At 54.7% G+C, this 25734-nt stretch overlaps 1 protein-coding gene across 2 annotated transcripts; it reads right to left on the bottom strand.

Annotated features, from left to right (window-relative positions):
- Positions 1–150: 150 nt before the first annotated feature.
- LOC119095386 (annexin A4) lies at positions 151–25734 on the bottom strand. 2 transcript variants are annotated; one of them, XM_037218235.1, is made up of 8 exons: positions 25609–25734; positions 11337–11513; positions 10682–10886; positions 9351–9430; positions 7204–7276; positions 2886–3059; positions 1369–1550; positions 151–977 (listed from the first exon to the last, which is right to left on the bottom strand). In XM_037218235.1, exons 2-8 carry the CDS (start codon positions 11442–11444, stop codon positions 921–923), a joined length of 879 nt encoding a protein of 292 aa, XP_037074130.1. In that variant the 5' UTR covers positions 11445–11513; positions 25609–25734; the 3' UTR covers positions 151–920. The 2 variants fall into 2 exon arrangements, with proteins under 2 accessions (XP_037074130.1, XP_037074129.1); XM_037218234.1 differs by lacking the exon at positions 25609–25734 and adding an exon at positions 17267–17452.

The following is a 25734-nucleotide window of genomic DNA, read 5'->3' as shown; positions in this document are numbered from 1 at the left end:
CACGCGCGGCGGATAATGCGCATTGTAGACTGGTGAGACCTCGTCGAGCCCCCGTGGGAACCAGTACCAGGGGACTGACACGGACCGGCCATTGAACACTCCTTCAGCATCCGCTGCGCTCGACCGTTCAGTTGACTGAACAAACGCCGATGATTCAGGGCGGTTTTGTTTTCCATGCGGCCAAGACATGTCAACGCGACGCGGCGAAAGTTGGGCGCGACAGTGAGACCGTAGCCATTCACAGCGCCCACCGTGCGTGAACGCAACATTGCACTGACAGTACTGCATATATAAGACCGCCGGCTCCGTTGAAAACAACAGCGAGCTAAACCACCATACGCGGAGCGAAGATCAGTGAAACACACAGCTGAAACATGCCGCGAAACGCGTATAAAAGCACAGTTTCAAAGCCCGTGGGCCGTAAGATATTGCCAGGCATATGCAAGCTCGGCATACATTTGGGAAGACTGGAAATGTTAGATGCGTCAAAGATGCGCCATTATTGTCATTGCCTTACGTGAACCGTCGCACAGAACGCTTTACCCTCAAGCCGAAGCAGGCGAAAAGCGCATCCACGGGTAATACGGACAACGCTAAAATATACCTTCCGATCCAAGTCAACATACTCGTTTCCCTAACACGGTCCAGCTTTTTGTACGAAAGCATTTCGTTTGCACGCAGTGGAGGAAATATCCCCGCGCCATCAGCGCCGCCAATCGCCATCACCGCGCGCCACTCTCCCACGTGCGCTGTCGAGCACCGCACGGGAGCCCGTGCGTGGACGGTCTCGAGCCCGGCCGCCCTCCAGCTCGCCTCGCCGACTCCGAGGTTCGGCCGGCGCCAGGTCGCCGGTGTCACTGCCCGTGTGACGCCCGTGAGGCGCTCAGCCAGCCTCTCCCGGCGCGCGGACGGTGGTGTCCTCAGTTGCCCTCCACGATCATGACCAGCGCCCTCCTGTAGTCGCCAGACGTCTCGCTCTGGAAAAGGACATGGGGGGTCAGGGCTCATAGTGAGCGTGGGGACCCCACTCCACCGTATGACAAAGAGGCACTGATGCAGCATGGGTTGATGGGAGCGGTGGTTAACCGCCGGGAAGGCCTGAAAGAAAAAAAACCATCATACCAACGGATTAGTCATTTGAGCGAGATGGTAAATCAAGATGATTCGGGTGTGCTGTGGGACAAAGCAGTGCATCTTCTTTGTCCCACATCACACACAACTAAAGCAAGTCGAGTGAGCTACGAAAACGCGATGTTGCTCTCGACGGAGTTCGATGGGCGGTCGAGCTGCTGCGCCAAGCGTGGAGGGTAGCGTAGCTCTCTCCCCACCGTCGCCTGCGCCGGGCTTCCTCTCGCACGGCCGACTCACCGCCACGTCCTTCTCCAGCGTCTTGCCGTACAGCTTGAGGTACTCCTGCTTGATGTTGGCCAGGTCGTACTCGGCGCGCGACACGATCAGGCGGATGAGGTCGTTGTCGCGGGTGCCGAGCCCCTTCATGGTGTCACGCATGCGCTCGGCGAAGTAGGCCGTCCGATTCAGCGAGCTCTTCACTGCGGGACGCGCGGGAGTCAGCCGGGCACGGGAGGGGCACGGGAGTCAGCCGGACACGGGAGGGGAACGGGAGTCAGCCGGGCACGGGAGGGGACGGGAGTCAGCCGGGTGCGGAAGGGGACGGGAGGGGAACAGGAGTCAGCCGGACACGGGAGGGGACGGGAGTCAGCCGGGCACCGGAGGGGACGGGAGTCAGCCGGGCACGGCGGGGGACGGAAGTCGGCCGGGCACGGCAGGGGGCGAGAGTCAGCCGGGCACGGGAGGGGACGGGAGTCAGCCGGGCGCGGGAGAGGACGGGAGTCAGTCGGACACGGGAGGGGACGGGAGTCAGCCGAGCGCGGGAGGAGACGGGAGTCAGCTGGACACGGCAGGGGACGGGGGGGGGGGGGGGGCCGGGTACGGCAGGGGCACGGAGGGGACGCCAGGGAAAGAGTGGTTCGAACGCGGGCCAGAGGCGGGAGACAAACTCAGGTCAGTGACATAGGAGAAGGATTTCTGTCCTTGACCGAGTATGATGCACCCAGGCCCGTAACAGAACACCGTTCAGTGCAGGAGGGTAGTACCGCAAATTGAGTTGTCGGGGGGAGGGGGGGAGGAGCTGATAAGCAAAAAATAACCCAACACACCTCAAAGCCCCTCCCCCCCCCCCCTCTCCCACTGAATGGGAAACTGTACCTCTCGATCAGAAGCAGGAGACGGGCAAAAGTCGATGGAAGATAGGGACAGATGCCAATCAATGAGAGAAGGGGCAGCTGCCGATGGGGGTCGAGGGTAGGGATGTAATTTCACAAAATGAATTGGGTGCTGAACAGCGAAGAATGACCCAGCTAAGCCCCAAATATGCCAGTAAAATAGGCTTTTCCCAGATCTGGTCAACTTTCTTCCCAAAGTTGAGGGTATGGAACCCACGTTGGGCGGGGGAGGGATGAAATTACCCTGCCCTAGCTCAAAAGGGAACTACACCATTAGTGGAGAGTTGTGTATCCCAGGTATGTGGGTAATGTGCGTAGGGGCATAGACATGAACCCGGGATACGAGATGCCATTCTGACAGCGACGAAAGTGGACAAGGGTCGGTAACAAAATCGCGCGCTCCTATCGTACCAGTGTCATAACTGGAGCGTGCGGGTAAGCGGCTTGCTACCTGCCGCGGTTTGGTTTCCCCTCAACCGAGATGAGAGGTCGCGACACTGATGACAGCAGCAGCCGCGCCCGTCAGGCCGGCCCAGCGGCAGTCCGGGCCGCCGGCACACTCACCAACCGCCATCAGAGCCTGGCGGTAGTCCCCGCTCGTCAGGCCAGCCCAGCGGCAGTCCGGGCCGCCGGCACACTCACCAATCGCCATCAGAGCCTGGCGGTAGTCCCCGCTCGTCTCCGACTCGATGGCCTTGATGAAGCCCTTCTTGGAGATCTTCTCGTACTCGGCCATGATGGCCTGCAGCTGAGCAGGGTTCTGCGTCACCAGGATCACGTTGAACGTCTCCTCGTCTGTGCCCAGCTTCTTCTCGCCTGAAGAGAGATGGTGCTGTAGCGCCACTTGGCCAGCGGAGCTCGCATGCACACACTGGCGTGAAGTCACGAGGTGGGTAAGTGCAGGGCAGTGGCAAGAAAGTCGCTGAAATAAACGCTACCACCGGTATGACGCATGTTATGCCGCCCACATGGTATGCATTGTATGCTATTGCCATCCTATTCGGATCTAGCCTTTCATTAGATTATCGGAACGAATTAGATGTTTACCAGATACCAGATTAACAGGTCTGGTCGGGGTTGTGTTCTCTGGGAAGACTCCATACTACTGATACGTAAAACAGCGTCCATTATGGACCACGGATGTTGATTTTCCCAAATGAATGCTGAGGGGGGAGGGGGCAGGATCGCGTCGGGTCAAATAAAAAAGAGCGTTGTCAAAGCATGTGTTTGTGGGGCATTGCTCATGTGTTCAAATTATGAGCTTTTACGCGCTGAACTCAGCCGTGCCAAACGACAACTAGTGAACAACACGTACACGAATGGTGAAGTCGACAGATAAATATATCACTTGCTTGATAATCACTCGGACCACCGTCAAAAACCTAGAATATTCCAGCCCCACTATCATTAAGAATTATTTGTCGAGCGTACTCTCGTGTCCTACATTCTGATGTTTAATGTGTTTAAGAGTCTGTTTCACTAGTCGCATGTTGTACAATTGTAGTTGCAAGTGTACTTTGTTTTGCATGTTGATGATGGATGCTGAAGTAATGTGCTGAATTTGTTGCGTGTCACGATCATTAAGCCTCAACCTCAGGGGAGTAGTTTCGCAGGACGCGTTTGTGTGATAAGCTGGGGAAAATGACTAAACTTACCCAAAATGTACTATAACGGGTTCTTCCCTGGATTTGACTCGCTTCCCTCTCAAAGTTGAGGGGGGGGGGGACTAGACTGAAAAGAAAACCACCGAACAGGAAACAGCTGAATAGGGAACAACTAAAAAGGAAAAAAAACGAATGGGAAACACATGAATCCAAAAGAGCTGAACACAGCTGAAAAGGAAGCCACATCTCTGCTCTACCTCGCCGTCTCGCTCTTCCTCGGAGGAAGATGTCGCCGTCGGGCAGCATAATATTTTCTTTCTTTTTTGGGGGGCGTTGACGGTCGACGCCGGCTTTCAGTTATCAGCATGGGGATGATGTAGCACATAGGCTATTGTCAAGTGACTTAAGATGTTGTTTCGCGTGCACACCTTCGGGATTTGTATCCTTTCCTTATCGTGCCGCGGCAACTTGGAGCCGCCTGCCCTCGACCGCCAATCTGTCTTCATCTCTGAATTCTGAGGGATTAAAAACTCGCATTTCAAAACGCAAATGTTTAGGTGATGCGTCTTAGTTTTAAACCTATGCTGGTTACCTGCGTGACCGCATCGTATTTATTGGACCGTATTTATCGGACCATATTTATCGGATCGTATTTATCGTACCGTACTTTATCATGCTGTATGTTATCATATTCTATAGTCTAGTTCGTAGTATTACATCTTTTACATCTTTTTATACTTTTACATACATTTTACTATTACATCTAGTTCGTGGCATCACCTGTTTTGTATAAATATTTTCTTGTGATGTGTTGCAACGAGTGAGTGAGTGATGTAACGACCCTAAGCTAGCAAACGTTGCAACAAGCCGAAACCTGAAAATTCACCCCACGGATGGTTGTGAAGAAAAACAAAATACAATACATCATACAACACCAGGATACAGAGTGGTAGTTGGTGCGCGCCACTATTCCAGACTGTCTCGGAAGCCCCTGATCGCAGGACGGGCTTTAGGCTGGAAATCAGCACTCAAGTCAAGTATTCTCGACACGACTTGTGTAGTTTTGGCGGTGGGCCATTAATGGTCGTTTAATGATCGGTTAATGGTCGTCGGGCCGCTACGGCTATCGCTCTAGTCGGCGGGCGTCGATCATCGTGCTTTTGAGACTATTTCGTTGAAAACTGGCGTCGAAGTGGACGTTAGCACATGTCAATGGTGCCTTCGAATGTAGATTCGACTAGTGGGTGACGGCTAGTCGATTCGTCACGTTTTGGTGTGCTAATATGCGACGGGTTTGTTTTCATTGATCAACGGTTCACTGACACGACCAAGTCTTGTTCGTTTTTGCAGCCTTGGATAACACGTTAAGGCAGAATAATGCAAATTATTGCAGGCTGTAGAAGTTCAAACATCGCTGGATAAGGTCTTGTAACAAAAATCGAATAGAGTCGGGCAGACATGGATGGTGTAAAAACAATCATGCGGCACGTAGTAAACACAGAAAATGATCGAGCAAATACTGTATGAACGTGGAGGCCTAAAACTGTGACTGGCTTAATCATCTGTACTTAGCTGGACAGGACACCGCGGTGTTCGCTGTCTTTGTTGGCTTTCACTGTTTAGAGATACAGACATTCTTATCTCTCTTACATCTCCTACAAACTTCCCCCAGAATACTAACAGCCTTTAGCTCCCATTCTTAACGTTCTTCTCGCACTAAATCTCCAGAAGGCTAGAGGACGACCGACTTACAGTAGGGGGCCAAGTCAGACCATAGGGGGAAGGGGGGGGGGGCAGTGGTCCACCCAAAACGATAAAAATCAACACCCGTGTTATTGACGTAAGACAGCATATACAACTTTTCATAGACTCGAAAGACCAAAGTTGTCAGCCAACACCGAACGCCACGAGCGCAACGCAAGCAGATTGTCCAGCCCGCAACGACTCTGCGTGATACAGATGTCAACCCCGCGGAGCGGTGCAGCCTCTGAGACGTAAACAATGACGCCAGAGTCACTGCCCAACGGGCTCGCGGGCGCGCGGGCTCTGGTTAGATTGGTGCCATGGGACTCTCTCAACCAAAAAAAAAAGAAAAAAGATAAAAACAGGCCGTTTCGTAGCTGCGCCGTCTGAAAGGGTCACTTTGGCTGCCTGGGCTGGGACCGGGAGCCGGGCGGGTCGGGGCAGCTCCAAGGTGGACCGGCGCGGTGCAGCTATGATCGAGCGGGGCGTGTCGGGACGTGGGACACTGCGCCAGGACGACGGGGTGGAGCTGCGCCGCCCGGGCGTCAGGCTCAGTCGGGACGTGGGACACTGCGCCAGGACGACGGGGTGGAGCTGCGCCGCCCGGACGTCAGGCTCAGTTGGGACGTGGGACACTGCGCCAGGGCGACGGGGTGGAGCTGTGCCGCCCGGGCGTCAGGCTCAGTCGGGACGTGGGACACTGCGCCAGGACGACGGGGTGGAGCTGTGCCGCCCGGGCGTCAGGCTCAGTTGGGACGTGGGACACTGCGCCAGGACGACGGGGTGGAGCTGCGCCGCCCGGGCGTCAGGCTCAGTCGGGACGTGGGACACTGCGCCAGGACGACGGGGTGGAGCCGCGCCGCCCGGGCGTCAGGCTCAGTCGGGACGTGGGACACTGCGCCAGGACGACGGGATGGAGCTGCGCCGCTCAGGCGTCAGGCTTAGTTGGGACGTGGGACACTGCGCCAGGACGACGGGATGGAGCTGCGCCGCTCAGGCGTCAGGCTTAGTTGGGACGTGGGACACTGCGCCAGGACGACGGGATGGAGCTGCGCCGCTCAGGCGTCAGGCTTAGTTGGGACGTGGGACGCTGCGCCAGGACGACGGGGTGGAGCTGCGCCGCCCGGGCGTCAGGCTCAGTCGGGACGTGGGACACTGCGCCAGGACGACGGGGTGGAGCCGCGCCGCCCGGGCGTCAGGCTCAGTCGGGACGTGGGACACTGCGCCAGGACGACGGGATGGAGCTGCGCCGCTCAGGCGTCAGGCTTAGTTGGGACGTGGGACACTGCGCCAGGACGACGGGATGGAGCTGCGCCGCTCAGGCGTCAGGCTCAGTTGGGACGTGGGACACTGCGCCAGGGCGGCGGGGTGGAGCTGTGTCGCCCGGGCGTCAGGCTTAGTTGGGACGTGGGACACTGCGCCAGGACGACGGGGTGGAGCTGCGCCGCCCGGACGTCAGGCTCAGTCGGGACGTGGGACACTGCGCCAGGACGACGGGGTGGAGCCGCGCCGCCCGGACGTCAGGCTCAGTCGGGACGTGGGACACTGCGCCAGGACGACGGGGTGGAGCCGCGCCGCCCGGGCGTCAGGCTCAGCAGCTGCAGGCTTCTCACCGGCCTTGTAAAGCGCCTGCGCCTGGTTAGCCGCCTTGGCCTGGTCCACCCGGCCCGACTCGTCGCGGTTCGCCTGCCGAGGGTCAGAGATCAGCACGAGCTCGCCTGCCGAGGGTCAAAGGTCAGCACGAGCTGCTTGAGGGCGTGGCGGAATGCATGACTTTCTGCGTCGCTTGGCCTGAAGCCCGGACGGTCATAGTGGAAAAAGTACGCATAATAATAATAACCATTTCTCGACAGCAAGTGCCACGACATTTTGGCATAATTATTCGCGATGCATAAACACATCTGCGGGCATACGATGCCACTTTAAATTAGTGGGTGAGATTTATCTTTATCATGCTAAAACAATCTATCCAGAGCTTGATTACACAAAGACGTGGTAACTAACGCAACCCAACGTAAACATGATCAGACGAGTGAAGTACACAGCTTCGGTGCTGCATAGAGCTGTAGATGGCCCCAGCTGTCGCCCGATGATGAGCGTCGGACAACGAGGACACGGCACAGCACCACAGCTCGGCTAGGCCACACTCCTTCGGGAGGGAGACGTGCTTCATAAGGCAAATCAGACGCGAGGACAGCGTCAAAGGTCAAAATCGTAACAGCCAGAGCGTACTCTGCCGTCCCAACACCAACGTCACACGAAGCGTCACAAGCAAGCTCTGCAGCATCCTCACTCAGGCTGCGGGGTGAATGGCTCTGAGAAGCTGCTGACCACAACCAAACGCGTGGAAGCACGCGACGTCACGCATTAAGGGCATGCGGTACAGAGTTAGGGCTTGAGTCACGTTAGTGTGCGCCTTTTTAGTTCAACGATCCTATGTTTGCTTCCTTCCCCGACCTGACACATCCCTACTTTCATCAGCTGAATGAGTCACGGCAGCGTTTTCTTGACGATGAAATGAGGGGTGCGCGGCAGCACACCCGCGTTGGTCACGTGCTAGAGGATATGAGCGCGGTTTCTGCGTGTCTCGACCCAGTCCGGGTCATCGGAATGGCATGACAAACAGGCGGTCTTCACCTCAGTGCAGTGACTGCACGTCACACCTTATGAATGGTGTGGTGCTGGGGCGTACGCACCGAGTGTGTTTCTACACGAGATGGAGTCTGGTCTCCCCAAGACATTTTCTAGGACAGTGCGCGTGACTAGTAGTCCGTCCGTCCCTAGTAGCCCCCCCCCCCCCCCATCCGTCCCTAGTAGCCTGAATCTCAGACCTGCTGGCGTCTACCTGGCGTGACGCAGCCCCGCAAATAAATCAGAGAATACGCAGCCCTCGTCAGATGTCCTATACGAGCTCTGACTGTATCCGGCCGCCAACACGCCCCCAAAACTGCGCGTGGTCGGCTGGCCGGCCGTGTGCCCGCCGTACCACCTCCCCTCAATCGCGCTGTCTCCCCCAGTCCGCCACCTCCCCTCAGTTGCGCCACCTCCCCAAGTCGCGCCACCTCCCCTCGGTCGCGCCACCTTCCCTCGGTCGCGCCACCTCCCCTCAGCTGCGCTACCTTCCCTCGGTCGCGCCACCTCCCCTCAGTCGCGCCACCTCCCCAAGTCGCGCCACCTCCCCAGGTCGCGCCACCTCCCCAAGTCGCGCCACCTCCCCAGGTCGCGCCACCTCCCCAAGTCGCGCCACCTCCCCAGGTCGCGCCACCTCCCAGGTCGCGCACCTCCCCAGGTCGCGCCACCTCCCCGGTCGCGCCACCTCCCCAGGTCGCGCCACCTCCCCAGGTCGCGCCACCTCCCCAGGTCGCGCCACCTCCCCAGGTCGCGCCACCTCCCCAGGTCGCGCCACCTCCCCAGGTCGCGCCACCTCCCCAGGTCGCGCCACCTCCCCAGGTCGCGCCACCTCCCCAGGTCGCGCCACCTCCCCAAGTCGCGCCACTCCCCAGGTCGCGCCACCCCCAGGTGCGCCACCTCCCCAGGTCGCGCCACACCTCCCAGGTCGCGCCACCTCCCTCAATCGCGCTGTCTCCCCCAGTCCGCCACCTCCCCTCAGTTGTGCCACCTCCCCTCGGTCGCGCCACCTTCCCTCGGTCGCGCCACCTCCCCTCAGTTGCGCCACCTCCCCCCAGTCGCGCCACCTCCCTCGGTCGCGCCACCTCTCCTCAGTCGCGCCACCTCCCCAAGTCGCGCCACCCGCCCTCACCTGCAGGATGGCCGTGAGCAGACGCTTGAAGTGGTCGCTGACCTCAGAGCGCACCGACTGCTCCAGAGACCGGTGGTACACTGCAGGCCAGAGCGGAGCGGGCTGTGACGGCCACCCGGGGGCGGCGGGGGACCCGGCCCGGCCGTGGTAGAGACAGTCAGGGCAGGCCACCACCCGCGCTCCAGCTGTGCATAGCCAGCAGAGACACAGCATGCGCAGCGCCAACCAGCCGTCGGTGGTTCGGGGAAGGGGGTGTCTCAGTGAGCTTGTCTGTATGTGTATGTGGGGACGGCAGTGAGATTCCATGACTGGAAAGCGCTGAACGTAGGTTGTATTCCAGCTGCATTCCATTTTTTTCCTTTTTTTACATTTTTCCATTTTTAACGCAGCGTACTCCGACGAAAGCAAAGCAGTATTAGCAGTAATCAACGTTAATAGTCTGCCATGTAATTTCAGCATATCTTTAGCGTTTTATGTCATATTTGGCATCAAGCATGATGTAAGCGAGTGGGCGAAGGCCCCCACACAGGCAGCTAAATAAGCTTTTACTGCGCACAGCTTTTTGATATGGGTCTAGTTGGATTATGCCTCATTCCCCTCTGTTCGGAGCAGTAATTAGGTGTTTTGCCTAGCCCTCACTCTACCACGCCCAGGCAGGGTCAGAGGACAAAGGCCACCACAACCTTACCTGCAGAAGAGCTGTGAGAATTTTCCTGAAATGGCCGCTCGTCTCTTTATGCACGTCCCTCTCCAAGTTACGATTTTACACTGCAAACCACACCAAAATGGTCCCATGATCACTATTAGAGGCATACTCTCATTGCTTAGATCAGTGTAACTGTAAACTCGCTAATACTATTTATCATACTAAAACTATCATCGGTGTCATCGGTAAAACTATCATCGGTGTCATCGGTAAAACTATCACTGTGTCTCCGGTTAAACTATATCGGTGTCACGGTATAAAACTATATCGGTTGTCATCGTTAAAACTATAATCGGTGTCATATACAGTAAAACGGTGGCTCATTTGTGGACTAACAGTTGTTGCTGCCTAAACCGCGGACCCCGGTACAATCCCCGTGCGAAAAAGCCATAACGCAACGGCGATGTTCTCCGCGGTCTTCTCCATGCGCATCGAATATGACCAGCCCTTACGTCAGAAAAGCGGGTTGACCCCAACCTCAGCCGCGTTCTCCGCCGCTACCCACAGGAAAAGAAACGACCACCCAGTGGCTCATCGCGTCCCCGCACTCCTCCGGACGACATCCGTGAGGACCCTGCTCTGCCGCTAGGTGGGGACACTGCGCACTCGGCGCCGGTCTGCGTACTTCTCTGGTACGTCTCCTTAATTGCGCGGACCTCCGCGTTGCTGTGCGTGCACAGCGTCTCGAACAGCACGTCCTCGTCCGTGCCCAAGCCTTCCATGGCCTTGTACAGCTGCTGCGCCAGGTACTCGTAGGGCGGCATCATCAGACCCAGGATCACGTCCTCGAACTTGCCGCCCAGCTCCGACTTCAGGTCCTTGATCAGGTCCTGCGAATGGCGGGGGGAGGGGGAGGGGGGCGGTCAGGCGCTGGTGGCGCAGGCGGAGAGCGTCGCGAACTGAGATAGCAACGAAAGCGATGGAGTGGCACAGGCTAGCAATACTATGCCAAACAAAACTGCGTGGAGTGGAAAGTTTTGGCGCGTCCAAAGCGTGCAAGTTCCGTCCTACCTACATCCTACCGGATTCACGCCTCACTCAGGCTTTGGACATGTCACAAACGCCACGCGACATCCGAAATATACTTGCCTCCTGAACTGAAATCAAAAGTTCGTCAGCTGGGCAGCGAAAAGAAAACCAAAGTTCAAAAGACAAAACGAAAAGTTCGGCGGAGCGTGACCTTGGCGATCCCACCAATGTCATTATGATCCCTTTTATTGTGATCCCTCATCGCAGCCCTGAGCACCGACCTCCGCGTCGCCAGAACACCGAGCACGTACCCGACCGTAACCGCTCTTGTACTGGACGGCGATCTGCTGGCGCTGTGCGTTGTTCCGCCTGCAGAGCACGCTGATGATGGCCTTCTCGTCCGTGCCCAGGCCCTTCATGGCCTTGCGGAGCGTATGGCCGTCGGCGGCCGGGTCAAAGCCAGAGGCGGCGCGAATTGTCCCCGACAGCTGCGGACAGAGGGCGACACTGGGTCAGCCAGTCGACCCCAGCATCTGGAGGCGCACAAAGCGGGTCAGAGTCCTGGGGGTGTCGGCATGGAAACTAAACACAACGTTGTAAGATATTTAAGGCGAGGGCTGGAGCCCAACTAGGTGCAGATGGAGCCGCCCGACTGAAAAGGAAACTGAACGGCTGATAATATTGGTGTGTAGCGCGTGTTTTGATTCCACGTTTTACCCATATTCTAGTCGCTGTTCTTTGGTGGCCTGTTCACAATTACCTCCGTAAGTTCCTCAGTACACCTGCGAGGAGCATTTGACATAAATAGGAACAGTACCAATAACATCATTCCTCGTTGAACAACTGGGAAAAAGATATTTACTGACATTTTCGCATTCGATAATCGGTCATGATGACCCCTGCGCGTTCACGTATAGTTGCAGACTTCTTATAAGAATCAATTCATTGATTCTCTCTCTGAATGGTCCTGTGCTCTGCATACGACTTTGCGTTCCACAACGCATAAAGGGTTCGTATTTCGTAACTGCCTGAATTCCAGCATATGTAAGTTGGGTCAAAACTGGTCGCCGAAAGGGACCATCTCTGTCTGGTTGCTGACTTCTCGCAGGTGTTCGATGAATATCGGACGAATACGGCACATGGACTCTGCGACATAGACTATGTCCCTCCCAAGCTTTTGTGCGGTTTCATTCCCTGTCGTAAGCTACATTGCTCTGCGTGCCATCCCCTTGAAACGTCCGAACATTGCGCACACGCAGTCAGCAGCTAAAGAAGTTTTGCTTCAAGTAGAGAAAAGAGTTGAATGTTTTGAATATCAAAATACTATACATCAAGACTGCACAATGGCAGCAACGCACCTGGAACTGCGTCTGCAACGGGCTGAGATCAACCAGATGGATCGGTAATACCGCCCCCTGCTGACCTTAGCTCTCGGTCACAAGCGACACCACACAAACTGGCAATACTTCTCCTGCCTGGACCGGAGAGTAGATGCAATTACACCCAGCTTGGAAACGTTCTCTGACCGCTTTTCAGCACGTGCCAAACCGAGCGATGAATGCTCCGGGTGTGGTCTCCAGTAACGTACGTGACTCTGACCACACACCCCAGTTGTCTGGGCTAAGCTGGGCGTATACCCATGCTTGAAGAGGGAGGCTCATCTCCCTGGCTACCCCGGTTATAATGCCGCGCATCAGAATGCGAGCCGGCTCGTTCCTGACGTTTCCTTCTTCAACCTGCATGGGTGCGCAGGTTACGAATGGATACCCAATGCTCGAGAAAGGCGGCTGCTGCGCTCCAGGAAATGATTGTTAACGGTGATGGGAAGATTCACGCAGCAGTGGCGAAACGCTTTAATGAAATGTCTCGCGACGTATTTTGGGGCGACGTGCTGTTCAAAAAATCGCTGGGGCCAGAGGGCGGCAAGCATAGAACTATCCAAGGGGCATCTAATGGGGGTATGTTGTGGGGGTATGAGGAAATGCACCATGAAATATTATCGACTTAAACATTGCACGCTAAAAACACGGCGATGAGCAGAGCGTTTGATTTGACTAAAACCCGTGAGCTCCGCTCACCCATCCCGCTGCGACGATGCGAACAATAAGGCGCGCCGACTGCACACACAGCAGTCGATCGCAGCCAGTCCACCCACGCTCCATATCAGGGCGCCGCCGAACGAGCGTCATCTGACGGATGTGGTCATCTCCTCCCCTGCCCATACGCCCACACATCCGGCGAGACGTGTGGCCCGAGATTACCGCGGCGTCATCGCCCAACCATGCCTGACACGCCACCAGGAGAATGGTGGGCGGCAAGAGTCTTCGGTTCACCCGTGGTACAACACGTAGCTGATTTTAAATTCGATCTCGGTGCTGCGGGAGGGAGGGGCAGGAGAACAATGCCTCCCTCCCTCCCCCCTCCCCCCCCCCCCATACCCACCTCACTTTTTTCCTTCCGGCTTGTGTTACTCAATACACCCACGTTTCGACGGTTCAATAAACAAATTCGGTCAGACTACCACTAGGAATTGCCAGTCAAGGCACGAGACCACCGTCATTTTCAGCGCCGCTTCACGGCCCACGCCTGCTTAGAGCTCCATGTGCCTTTACCGTCATCGCCACACGCCGCATAGCAACACCCACGCGTCATTCCGGCGCAATTGAGGAGCGGGCCGGCCGTTGGGACGTCCAGTGGTAGCAGAGATGTGTAACCCGTGAAGGTCAGTAGGGTGTGAAAGACAGCCCTATGGTTTAAAGGGCGCGTCAAATACAATGGCTATTTGCGCCCCAGTGTCCACGGCCCCTCAGCGCTGTGACAGGCGGCACGGCCCCTCAGCGGTGTGACAGGCGGCACGGCCCCTCAGCGCTGTGACAGGCGGCACGGCCCCTCAGCGCTGTGACAGGCGGCACGGCCCCTCAGCGGTGTGACAGGCGGCATGGCCCCTCAGCGGTGACAGGCGCAGCTGTGCTGCTGGCATCTACTTAGGACCATCAGCATGTTGTGCGGACCTCGTGACTAGCATGCCGGGACCCGAGCACCAGAGGATCACGGGACCCGGGGACTAGGGGACCCGGCGACCAGGGGACCAGGGGACCAGGTGATCCGGGGAGCAGGGAAGCAGGGACACAGGGACCAGGAGATCAGGAGACCAAGAGACCAGGTGACCCAAAACTCAGCGGCACACATGCGCCTGAACGAACGACTTACTCGATTACAGCCAGGAAGGTCAGCCAGCAGACGAGGGAGACAAGTAAGAATCAGCAAACCACCCAGGGCAGACGGTACGGGAGAGGGAACACTTGAACGCCACAATCACTTCTGAATGTAAAATTGGAAAAGCCCGCACCGTATACCACCGTAAGAGATTCGAAAAATATTTTCATTCTCTTTTCTAGTGCTCCCCTCGAAAAAAATTGGCGAGATTCAAACAAACACGCACTAACAAACACAGTTAATATCTGAAATTCTAACATGACGCGAGACAACGAGGCAGACTCACTGGCTCGCGGCCTGTGAGAACGGCAGCCTCCCGCGGTACCTCGGTCCGGCCTTTGACGCCCTCCTTCTGCGCTTCAACCGCGGCGAGCGCTGGCCTCTAGTGACCTGCCCCAAGACGACCGAAAAACGCGGGCCGTTTTTCGGCAGCGATGGCCAAATGGGCAAAAACTTGCGAAGCACGGCGGACGGGCGCTGTGGGCGCCATGCTGTCCTTTTAAGGTGTTCCTTAAGGCTTGTTGAGCGCTACGCTAGCGCGCTACAAATACAGATACAGATACAGATGCAGATGAGCGCTACAGATACTGGTAGGCAGAACACGCTCCATGCTACGTTACCTGCTTTCCATACTCAGTTTCTTATTCTACTCTAGTATCCGTAGTCCGCACATTCTATCCATCATCCCAGACTTCTTCCCTTGTCCCCCAACATGACCTGATGACATGACATGATCATGTTACCACGGACATAACCATATACCAGAATAACCATATGTGTACTGGGTGAATGTGCATAGGAGTTCAATACAGCTCCGAAGTGTCCATACAAGCCTGAATAGAACCATCCAGGAGCAGGAATAGGCAGGCATCCCGTGGTACGCAAGCCAACCCAGGCTACCATCTTACAGTAGGAAGGCCAACCTGGAATACCGGCCCGTAGTACACAGGCCAACCCAGGCTACCCATCCCATGGCAGGGAGTCTGACTCAGGGTACCGACCCATCGTACCCAGGTCAAGCCCGGCTACTGACATCATTCTGGCGGTGAATGCCTTCATGTGCCCGCATGCTGTGCTTGATAACGAGGCCTGCGGGCGCATGGGCACGCATCGCATATATCTAGGTCAATAACCGGCGTACGGCTGCTCTGGTTGGCCAGTCGAGCTGTACTGATCGACAGCGTGGCATTCGTGGCATTTCACACGCCGGCTGTTCTTGCAGGGTCCCCCACCGAGTGTTATTTGTTCTGACCTCTGGCTGTCAGTCGCCACTGCAGGCCGCCATACTCAGCCAGACCTGCGGTAGCAGCAGCCAAGCGCTCCTTGCGTCCGGAAACCTGTTGTGCAGTCAGCACGCGGTACACTCTCTGACACGAACAACCTGTCGTCGGCTGCAATTACACCCGGAATGTCAAGAAGCGTACCACCTGTGGAATGGAGTGTGGTCCCCTGCCCCTCCCCATCCCCGCACTCCCGGTGCATTGAGAGACGCATGCAGCAATGAATGCAACGCGAGCCCCTTGGATGGCGTGGAGGGTTTTGTCTTCAGTAGCTCAGCTGACATATGAACTTAGTTCCCCGACACCGATTGTTAATGCTGTATAACTTGGCCACCTTGGTCCCCCGACGCCGCTTGCTGATGCTGTATGATTTGGCCACTTTGGTCCCCACGACATCGCTTGTTGATGTATGATTTGGCTACCTTGATTCCCCGACACCACTTGTTGGTACTGTATAACTTGGCCACCTTGGTCCCCCGACACCGCTTGTTGATGCTGTATAACTTGGCCACCTTGGTCCCCCGACACCGCTTGTTGATGCCGTATAACTTGGCCACCTTGGTCCCCCGACACCGCTTGTTGATGCTGTATAACTTGGCCACCTTGGTCCCCCGACACCGCTTGTTGATGCCGTATAACTTGGTCACCTTGGTCCCCCGGCACCGCTTGTTGATGCTCTATGATTTGGCCACCTTGGTCCCCTGACATCGCTTGTTGATGCTGCATGATTTGGCGACCCCGAGGAAACACTACGCAAACTGGCCCGAGTTTGCGAGTCTCCACAGCGATTCATGAGCTCCTGGATCGTCAGCAGCACGGGACAGCGGCCCAGACAAGAGCGATATCCGCTGTGGTGAAGCATTCTTCACGCCATTCCCGCCAGATAAATATTTTGCCAGACGATGGGCCAGCAGGGAAACGTGCGATCTTCCCGCGAAGCCGAGGACAGATTATTCCCTGTCTGTTTATGTGTCAGGAAAACTCCACTTGGAAGCAAAATCCTGTGAACATGTCGGTGAAGTACAACGATAGATACGCGCGGAGGTATCGTTCGGGCTCGCAGATGAGCGCTCGTTTGTCAGACGCACAGCGCGCGCAGGTCGTGCCCGCAGCCGAAGGAACGCGCCCAGCACTGGCCACAAGACCTCAGGGGCGTCTACGCCTGCCTCTTTGCATGTACCGCCCAATCGGCCCCATGTTTTGTCTTCACATTCGGGAGCTTCTGGGCACTGAAAGTTCCCCACATAAGCGCACCGTTGATACCTATCAAAGTAAATCCTAAGCTGGACACCATCCGCCCATTTCTTACATCGTCAATAAACCACACCGCCTACTTCGCGTCCAAGCCAACACAACAAAACGCAGAGGATGAAGCGCATGTGGCGACTTACGGCAACACACCTCTTTTCATCTCTTTGCGTCATAGGAGACTACCGCGTCTGAAACACTGCAGGGACTTGGCTCCCACAATTACAACCGCGCGCGCCTTTCACTCGGCTCCGCGAGGAGGCGGCCATGTCTCCCGCCAGCTCCAGGGCGTGACACGACAGCACTTAGCACTGCCAGGCCGCACCGCTAGTGCAACAGCAGGCGCTCGCTGCCCTGCGCTACTTGCCCGACCCGCAACTGTGTGCCCCCAGCCCAGGCGGGCAGCGAGCCAGCCCATGTCCAGACTGGACTCGTTCCGCGCTGCGCGGGCGGCGGGCGCGGCCGGCGCACGGCCCCCGCGTCGGCCCGCTCCTCACCTGCGCCATGGCGAGTCTGCGTCACGCGCAACACCAACACACTCCGCCGCGGAACTCTGAGATTCAGCACCTCACACCGCGTGCCGCGAGTCGTTCCCTGGCCGGTGTACCGCGCGCGGCCCCGCAGTTATCCCTCAAGCACAGACACCGCGCACGCCGCCACCACGGGGCAATAGAACACTGGGCGCTCCCACGGCCGTATACGAGCGAAAGCCGTCCGCTGACTCTCGCTTCATCTCCGCTTTACGTATCGTGACGTCACTGGTGCCAAAACTTCAATGCGCGCGGGCCGCCAGACGCCGGACGTAATGCTGAGAATAGATTTCCGATTCGGATTCGGATTGGCATCCGATTCGGCTTGTGACTTATAACGACTCCAATTTTTTGTGGAAACCGCTCTTGCAGAATGTTACTTAAACACCTAGTGGCTCTCACAATCATACCCAAACATGCTTAGATTATATATATGTGTGTGTGGGGGGGTATATCTGAACATGTTATATATATATATATATATATATATATATATATATATATACATATATACATATAACGCCAACACAGCCGTCGCAAGCTGCGGGTACGCGTCGCAGTAATCCTCGCCTAGCTTTAGAGCTCGTGGCAAATCTCGCCTATCCGTGCTCCAGACTGGGCGAATGTCCGCTGCATTGGGCAGAAGCTCACGGTGCGCAAATCACTATCACCATCATCATCACCTGTATTGGTGCGCTTCACACATTACTAGCAGCTTCTAGTCTTCTCTCCCCATGGCAGCTCGGAGTGAGGTCGGTGCCCCCTCGACCTTGCTGAAGGTGCGTTCAGCCTCAGCCGTCGACACAGGCAGGACTACTAGGACCTAACGGATCGGGGACGATCGTTCTGTGAAATCATTCCAATAGGAAACGTCTTGCAAACTACCAGCATGATGACGGGTCCGCAAAGGAGGAACATTGTGACGCAATGTGCCGTCCAGCTGTATGCAGGAGATGCGCGGAACAGGAGATATCGAATGCGTTTAGCACCACAGACATAGACCGAGGCATTGCGAAGACGAAATCATTCAGAGGCTGCGTTTGCGTTAAACATATTCATATCCCGGTGGATATGATCACTTGATGAAGGCATATCAAAGGATACTTTTAAAAATCTTCAATCTAGGGCACAACGCCATTTGCACTTCTGAAGGAGGTGGTAGATGGCCGGGAGAGATACCGGACTACAGTCATCAAACGCAGCTGCCGCGGAGGCTGGAGTCGACCCCCTGCTGAGCTGCCACCTGGGCGTCCAGACTCGGAACTCAGCCTTGGCCAGACACTCAGGAGATGGGCTCCAGACTCGGAACTCAGCCTTGGCCAGACTCTCAGGAGATGGGCGTCCAGACTCGGAACTCAGCCTTGGCCAGACTCTCAGGAGATGGGCGCCCAGACTCGGAACTCAGCCTTGGCCAGACTCTCAGGAGTCATCTGCAAGTAGCGAACGGAACTGCACCCAGCCAGGGCGGACGTCCCCCAGGTCGTGTTGACCACTGTCGCAGGAAGAATGTTGAGCAGCGTGCTGAGCACCCTCGCTATGATGGGACTCTCGCTCTGTCTGGGTTGAGCTACCAGGAAGTTTGTGGGACTGAACCTTTCTTCCATGTCCTGCACCGAAGCGTCGGCTGCTGGTAGCAGGATAATAGCGACGCTGATAATTGTTTTGTTTTTGTTTTTGTTTTTGTTTTGTCTTGCTTTTATGGGGCGAGTGCCTGACTACGGTGGCCGCCTTTTGGAGGCCTCCTGTTTCGATCCCTTTTTGTGGGATTTCAACCTCAGCAAGTTTTTGAAAACATGCCCAACCGTAAAAAGGTCATATGTCTTTTTCGCACCACATTTTGCATGTCTTCTTTATGGCGGTGCACCTGAGATTTAATAAACTTTGAATCGGGATAAAAAAAACATTGCGCTCGCTCCCTACAAATTGCAATGACAAACTATCCAAAAAGCTAATCAGTGCTGCTGCATGCTGTGCATTTCACATTCTGAAATGGTCCGTTAATTTGCCTGGCACGTGCTGTGCTTCCTCATGTTCCTATTTTAAGTTGAGCCATATGGATCACTGACAAGATATTGTTAGAAATGCTCTGATCACGATTCAGCTGATGAAATTTACAAATAACATAATCCAGCTCATGGCTCAAAGCAGCATTTTTCCTAACGAGCTACTCGGCTCGCGGCTCACCCCAAAACGATTGGCTCATCAGTTAATTCAAGATTCAGCTTGAGTCGAACACGAGGCTGGTTGAAAGACAGTCGAAACATCGAAATACTCATACAGATGATGAAAACCCGTTAGTGGGAAGTACATATGACCAGCCAGCCACTTACACGGCATTGTATCGCAGATGTGATGCTGTGCTTCGCAAGCCCATGCGGCAAACAGATGAAACGCAGTGGCATGAAAAGTAAAGACGTGCACACATTAACTCGTTCGCAGAAACTTGGGCTGTCTTCGCACCGCAAACTGTCTTTGGCAGATCTATATGACCAGCGATCCGATTGCGTGAAACTTAGTGACGGGCATGACGATGTACGTGACAACCTTAAGCGGTAAGCCATCACAATGTACTTCAGTCTCACACGGTCTCGCACCCTGTGGTTCGTGCTGCTGTCGGTGGTGCGAGTGAGTGGCGGGCGTGATCAGTCTGTTGTAGGCTGCAGTTATTTTTCGCGCTAGATGAGCCCGACGCATCTTGGTTGGTCCGTGTCTGTCTTCATTCCGCCGTGATCGGTCTGCACGCTGTCTACGGGGCCGGCCGTGCTCGGTCCGCATGCGCGTCGCTGTGTTTATTGACAAAGTGTCATGCGGGTAGAGTTATGGATGCCAAACCGGGATGCAGAGCACGATATGTACCTGTGATGGCTTTCTTTTAGCCGGAACAATGTAACCTGTACTGCTGATGAGCCTCTGTGCGTTTCACACGAGTGGCAGAGCACCCCAATTTTTACATTTGCTCCACCCCTGGGCATACTTTGTGTGGGCAGCAAGCTCTACCAAAGGGGCACAAAATGGGCAAAACAAATGACCATGACGTCCAAACAAACAATGAGCAACACGCGCGTCTTTGTGAACCTGGTTCATGGCTGGCTGTGTTTTAGCGTCGGTTACCACTTGCTCAGTCTTCCGCGGCAACATTTGTGCCTCGCAACAGAAGGTGGGTTTTCCTTGTTTAATACAGTTCCCCGTAACACTGTCCTTTATAAGTCGCACAAAAACAAATTTGCGATTTGCGCTCAGCGAGTATGCTAGCCGGCTCTTTCTTAGGCGCAGAGAGCAACACGAGTTTTCCTAAATTCGGGGGGGGGGTAGCCATTTCATTTAGCTCTTTCCAGTCTAGGTCCGGGGAGAAAATGCTAAATTTTAAGGAAGTTGGGGACTCATCACCACCCCTTGAACCTGCGCCCCCGCGTAGAAGTATTCACTTCCCACGTTGATTGAATATGATGTTATAATGTAATATGTATCATATGTGTTTGTAATATGGTGCTGTTAACAGCTTTGCTGAATATAAGCTAGCAAAGCACATGCTCATGCTTACCATATGCTTCGGCCTGATGGGTTTGCCGATATACGCATCTACCAGAAACAATATTATTGTTACTGGTAAGGAGATAGCTCGATATTCAGGCTGCATACTTCTACCAGTCTGCGCGCGCACGTTTTTGCTTTTTACACTGATCGCATTTTAGCCGCGAGGCATACGCACATCAAGGGGGCGGTACTCAATTTCAAGGAAGTTGTGGACTTATCCCCATCCCTATTTTCCGCACCTCTGTGCACCTCTCACTTTCTAGCTCGCTTAAACTTTATTTGTCGACGTCAGCACCCAGTACAAATTTAATTGGCGAATCATCCCACTCACCATTGCATTCTACGCATTCGACCCCCGGTTATATGCACCAACCCCAAACACTGTCAATTTTCGGTACGGAGACGGTCCGATGTCCTGTTCGCCGATCTCTGCAGCAGTTTTCGCGTGAGGCTTTCTAATTTGTGAGTCGATTGGCACATTGTGATGCTTGGCCACACAAGCTTGCAAAGCACATCATCACACTTGGGTTAAATTTTACGCGATTGGCTCCCCGGTCATATGCACCTGGCACTAACAGCCTTTTCTTTGCCGATACGAAGAAAACCCGGTGTTCCAGCTGTGGTACATCGTAAAATCACCGTGAATACGTTTATACCTCTCATGCCTCTTCCGTGGCACCTAATGTTTAGGAGCATGGGCTTCCATAGCACACAGTCATATTCGTCACTAAGTTTTACGTCATCGGCACGTCGGTCATATGCACCTCGCGTTTAATTTGTTCATTATCTGTACGACTATTTCCGATGCTACGGCTGTCACGCAGCGGTCCCCCCCCCCCCCCCCCCCCCTCCATCCCTCCCTCCACGGCTAGCGACCGCGCCGCATTGAAGTCTCGGCACCAGTGACGTCATAGTTCTGTACAAAGCCTGTGAAAGGCAGACCTTTGGCAAAGCCCATGCACCGCCTTCCCGCTCTCACGCGCGACGGAGCTCGGCGGCAGCGCAGTGCCCGACCCGCGCATCGATGCGCCGGCTCCGGCTTTGGCCGCGACTGGAACGGCGAAGCGCTGGATCGGCGAAACGGGCTGTCGACGATGACGTGACGGCAATGACGCACGAGTCTGACGTTTCGTGCCGGCGCGACCCACTCACCCCCGCCCCCCAAACCATGCCTGGCTGGTGGGTGCCGCTGTTGAGTCATCGCAGAGTCCGGGTGTAAAATGCCTCGCGCCCGAGATAAATACAGCCCCCTTGCAATGACGGAGTCATACACGGCATTTGTCGCCCGCTGAGGCAAGGCTAGGGGGCGCAGGAGGACCGCTGCAGGAGGACGCAAGGGGACGCAGGAGGACCGCTGCAGGGGCCGCCTTCCAGCGGCCCTGAGGTCGGCCCGTCTGTCCGTGTACACTGGGAGAAATCAGGTGGAAAGTAGCCTGTGGATAGGGGCATCCGTGAATAAGACCCCGCCCGTAAGCCACTCAGGGAAACGATGGTACGGTCCCCGACTGAGAACCTCCTTCCTCCGTAAAACGAACCTGGACTGCATTCCGTGCCAGGTATGACAACAAAAGTACAGCCTTGCTCTCCATTCAGTTTAAGTCTGCTATCCATTAATCACCACGTGAAATCGCAAATTAAGTGTTCGACCAAGATAAGAATTCTCGATTGAGCGCAACCAAACTGAATGTCCAACGATTCGGCACCTATTCCAGTCCTAAATGTTGGTATAATGCACTGCAACACACATCTGTGCCTGCTGTTGATTGAGTGTTTCCTCCCCTCAAAATGATAAAATAATGGATACATTATGCTACAAATGCCACGAACTTAACGACCGTGTAAGCCCACCCGCCCGAAAACGAAATTCGATCATATGTTCACGCTAGCAGACATTTCATTATTTCTTCTAAATGGATTGGGTTCACCGGAAATCGTTACCAAGTTAAATGCATGATGTTCCGGTATGATTTAATTAAATTAGCACGTTCTAGCTATAAGTTTTCTCTCAACGCAGCAATATTTATGCAAAACCCTTTCCCGAGCATCAATGTGCAATCCACACAATGAATACAAAATTGCCGAGCCATTGTCAGCCTCGGACTTTTCTTTCGGCCGCGACGTTAAGGATAAATGAAAGCACCACTAGGTGGCACCCCTTTCATAGTGGGGCCGTTTTTACACCCAAATTGCAAGAGTGTGACGGCGTAAAAAGATAACTCCTTGGAGAGGTGCACCAAATGAACCGGGACAGTATGGTGTAGGATTCTCGCTTTTCAACTCAAGAGCCATATTTCGTAAGTCCGAGCCCTTCAACACGAACCTACTGAGGGCAGGTGATGCGTAGCAGTACCCTCGTTATTGCAGCGTCTCAGGTCATGATGCTATACTAAAGGCGAAACGGAAACTTAGCAGGGCTGCAGGTACTTGGTATTTTTGGAGGCAAATAACTTTTCGTTTATGTTTTTGCTTTGCAAGTCGTTGCGTGCACAGAACAAACATAAAACTTTTTGATGGATAGCATTTAAGATTCTCTGTTTTGGTTCCACACAACTCGTCTTTTCTGTGCCCAAACCGCACGTATGCAGCGTTTAAGCAAGGATCAACTTCAACTTCGTTCCAAATGTCTCTGTATTGGACTGTTCCGGACTTCAGTCTGAAATATTCACATTTCCCTGTTATATCCTTGTTGAAACTAGTCACATATCCTCTTGCTTGCTTTTTTAATTTTAATGAAACAGCCGAACGCGGGGATCCCTGAATCCTTCTGTATAAGCTGTGTATAGTGACGAAAATCGTTGGACAGAGACATCGCCAAGGCGCAGTTCGCAATTTGCAAGCGCAATGCAGCTTAGGGTCCAGAGATGTTTATTGGGAAATTCCGTGTTTCCGCGCATTTTGGCCAGAAACATGTTGATGCCATTGTGCTGCAATGGCAAGCCATTTTTCATTCGAGTGCACCCGGGTCAAACATACAGAAAAGACAAACAGGCCAAGTGATCTGCACATGGCGCCCTCTGATATTTACAAGGGATACCATGATCAATGAGCGACAGGGCATCTACGGCTGCATTTGTTGCAGCTATCGGTTTTCATCGTTTCCTCCTCCCCCCCCCCCCCTCGCACCCTGGTTCCAACACCTTGCTACTTGCGTTTGCTATGCGAAGGCGTTTGCGAGTGCGACTCAGTTGACGTCACGCCAGCGTATCACGCGCGGCTGACGTCACAATCCAGTTTCATGATGTCAGCAGACCAGATAACGCAAGCAGGTGCTCTGCCACGGCCAGCACGTCACTTAGTAGAACCAGATTGACAAAGAGATATTGCCCACAATGCCAGCACATTATCTCTGCCGATGTCGTGGGCCGTGCTGTTGTATCTTGTTGGGCCCTGTTGCGGGCCCTGTCGTGGGTCCTGTTGTTGTATTTATCTTGCACCAGCGTGACCACGTCCGGACGGCTTTCGTCAGCACCGAGCGGCCGTTTTGTCGCTGGGGTCCGGGAAACACGAGAGGCCTTTCGCCCAATCCAACGACAGGATGTTATTTTTGCAACAAATGACGTCACGGTGACTCGAACGTGCGTTACTGACGTCACTGTACGCGTCAGTGGGGCGAGTGCATGACTGGTCGCGTTGTGCAGACGTTGGGGGTGGTAAGCATGGACACCTTCCGTTTGCTACAAAGGAGATCCAAAATGTCTCAAAAAGTTCTGCCAAAGCTGCTGGGCAATGCGCAAGCAGAGGCAAGGCAGGTAACCCATGAATGGTATAGGAATGCTATGCAGGTTTATATTTCTCCAGGCGGTAATCGTGACTTAAGCGGTGTGAGTTTTCTACGTGTTGCTAGGAAGGAGAGCTAACGATAGCTAATTATACAATATGGCCCGCGCTGCGGCGCCCCTTGTGTGGAGCAAAAGAGCGCGCGTGAGGTGAATGGATGTGCTGAGGGATGCGTCAGCGAGGATGCGCCCATAGGTTGTTCAAATGTGCCAGTGTTTCTTCGCCCTCAGTCCACGTTTGCAACGCTCTAAAATTGGGTGTTCAAGTCCGGTTCATGATGAATTACCCGAAGATCGTACAAGACAACGTGATGTAAATATGAAAACTGATGTGTTGCATGAGGTGGTGTTAAAAAGCGCAAAACTAGTTGACATTTAAGGGATTGCATGGAAATAGTTGATTCCGTTGTTCGGTCCTCCATAATGACGAAGCGATGACACGTAAGTGGGCTAGAGCTTGCGTTATCAATCAACACCCAGGTCCTAACCAATAAGCATATTGTGATGTTGACCAACACCCAGACCCTAAACCAACAAGCACCTTGCGTTGTCGACCAACACCCAGATCTTGACCAATAAGCATCTTGCCTATTCGGCCAACACCCAGATCCTAAACCAATAAACATCTTTCGTCGCCCCGACGTTCCTCACAAATGGTTTAAACTCTCCCTAGCAAATGTTTGCTTGTGTACCGGGGCGTGCAACGGCAAAAGGTCGTAAAAATCACCGCGCTGTGGTGAAGAAATTCTGGTACCCAAACTGCTCACCGTAATTTGGTTGCAGAACATGTCAGCGACTGAACCTCAACTCTTTCACCAGCAGAGTAACGGGAACATCTGTTTTCCCCCAATATCTCCCTCTCTCAGCCTCAGGGGCTCTATGCAGTTGATCTCTGGCCCGGGCCTAGAGCCCGATTCTGGCACACAAGACTCTCGGCAATGAACAGCTGCTCTCTCACACGATCCTGAGCCGGGCTCTGGTGCCCCGAGTTTGGCTTACCTTGGCCAGGTACCAGGTATTGCCAGGCCGGAAGGCATGTCCCAGGCCGGTGGCTGCTGGCGACGAGACAAACGGCGACGGTCCGCCCGGCTTCTGCCCCGAATAGCCAGCGACCTGGCCAGGGAA

Source organism: Pollicipes pollicipes, unplaced genomic scaffold (genome assembly GCF_011947565.3).
Source record: "Pollicipes pollicipes isolate AB1234 unplaced genomic scaffold, Ppol_2.1 Scaffold_4219;HRSCAF=4965_pilon_pilon_pilon, whole genome shotgun sequence".
Taxonomy (NCBI): domain Eukaryota; kingdom Metazoa; phylum Arthropoda; class Thecostraca; order Pollicipedomorpha; family Pollicipedidae; genus Pollicipes; species Pollicipes pollicipes.
This window is presented reverse-complemented; position numbering and strand designations above follow the sequence as displayed.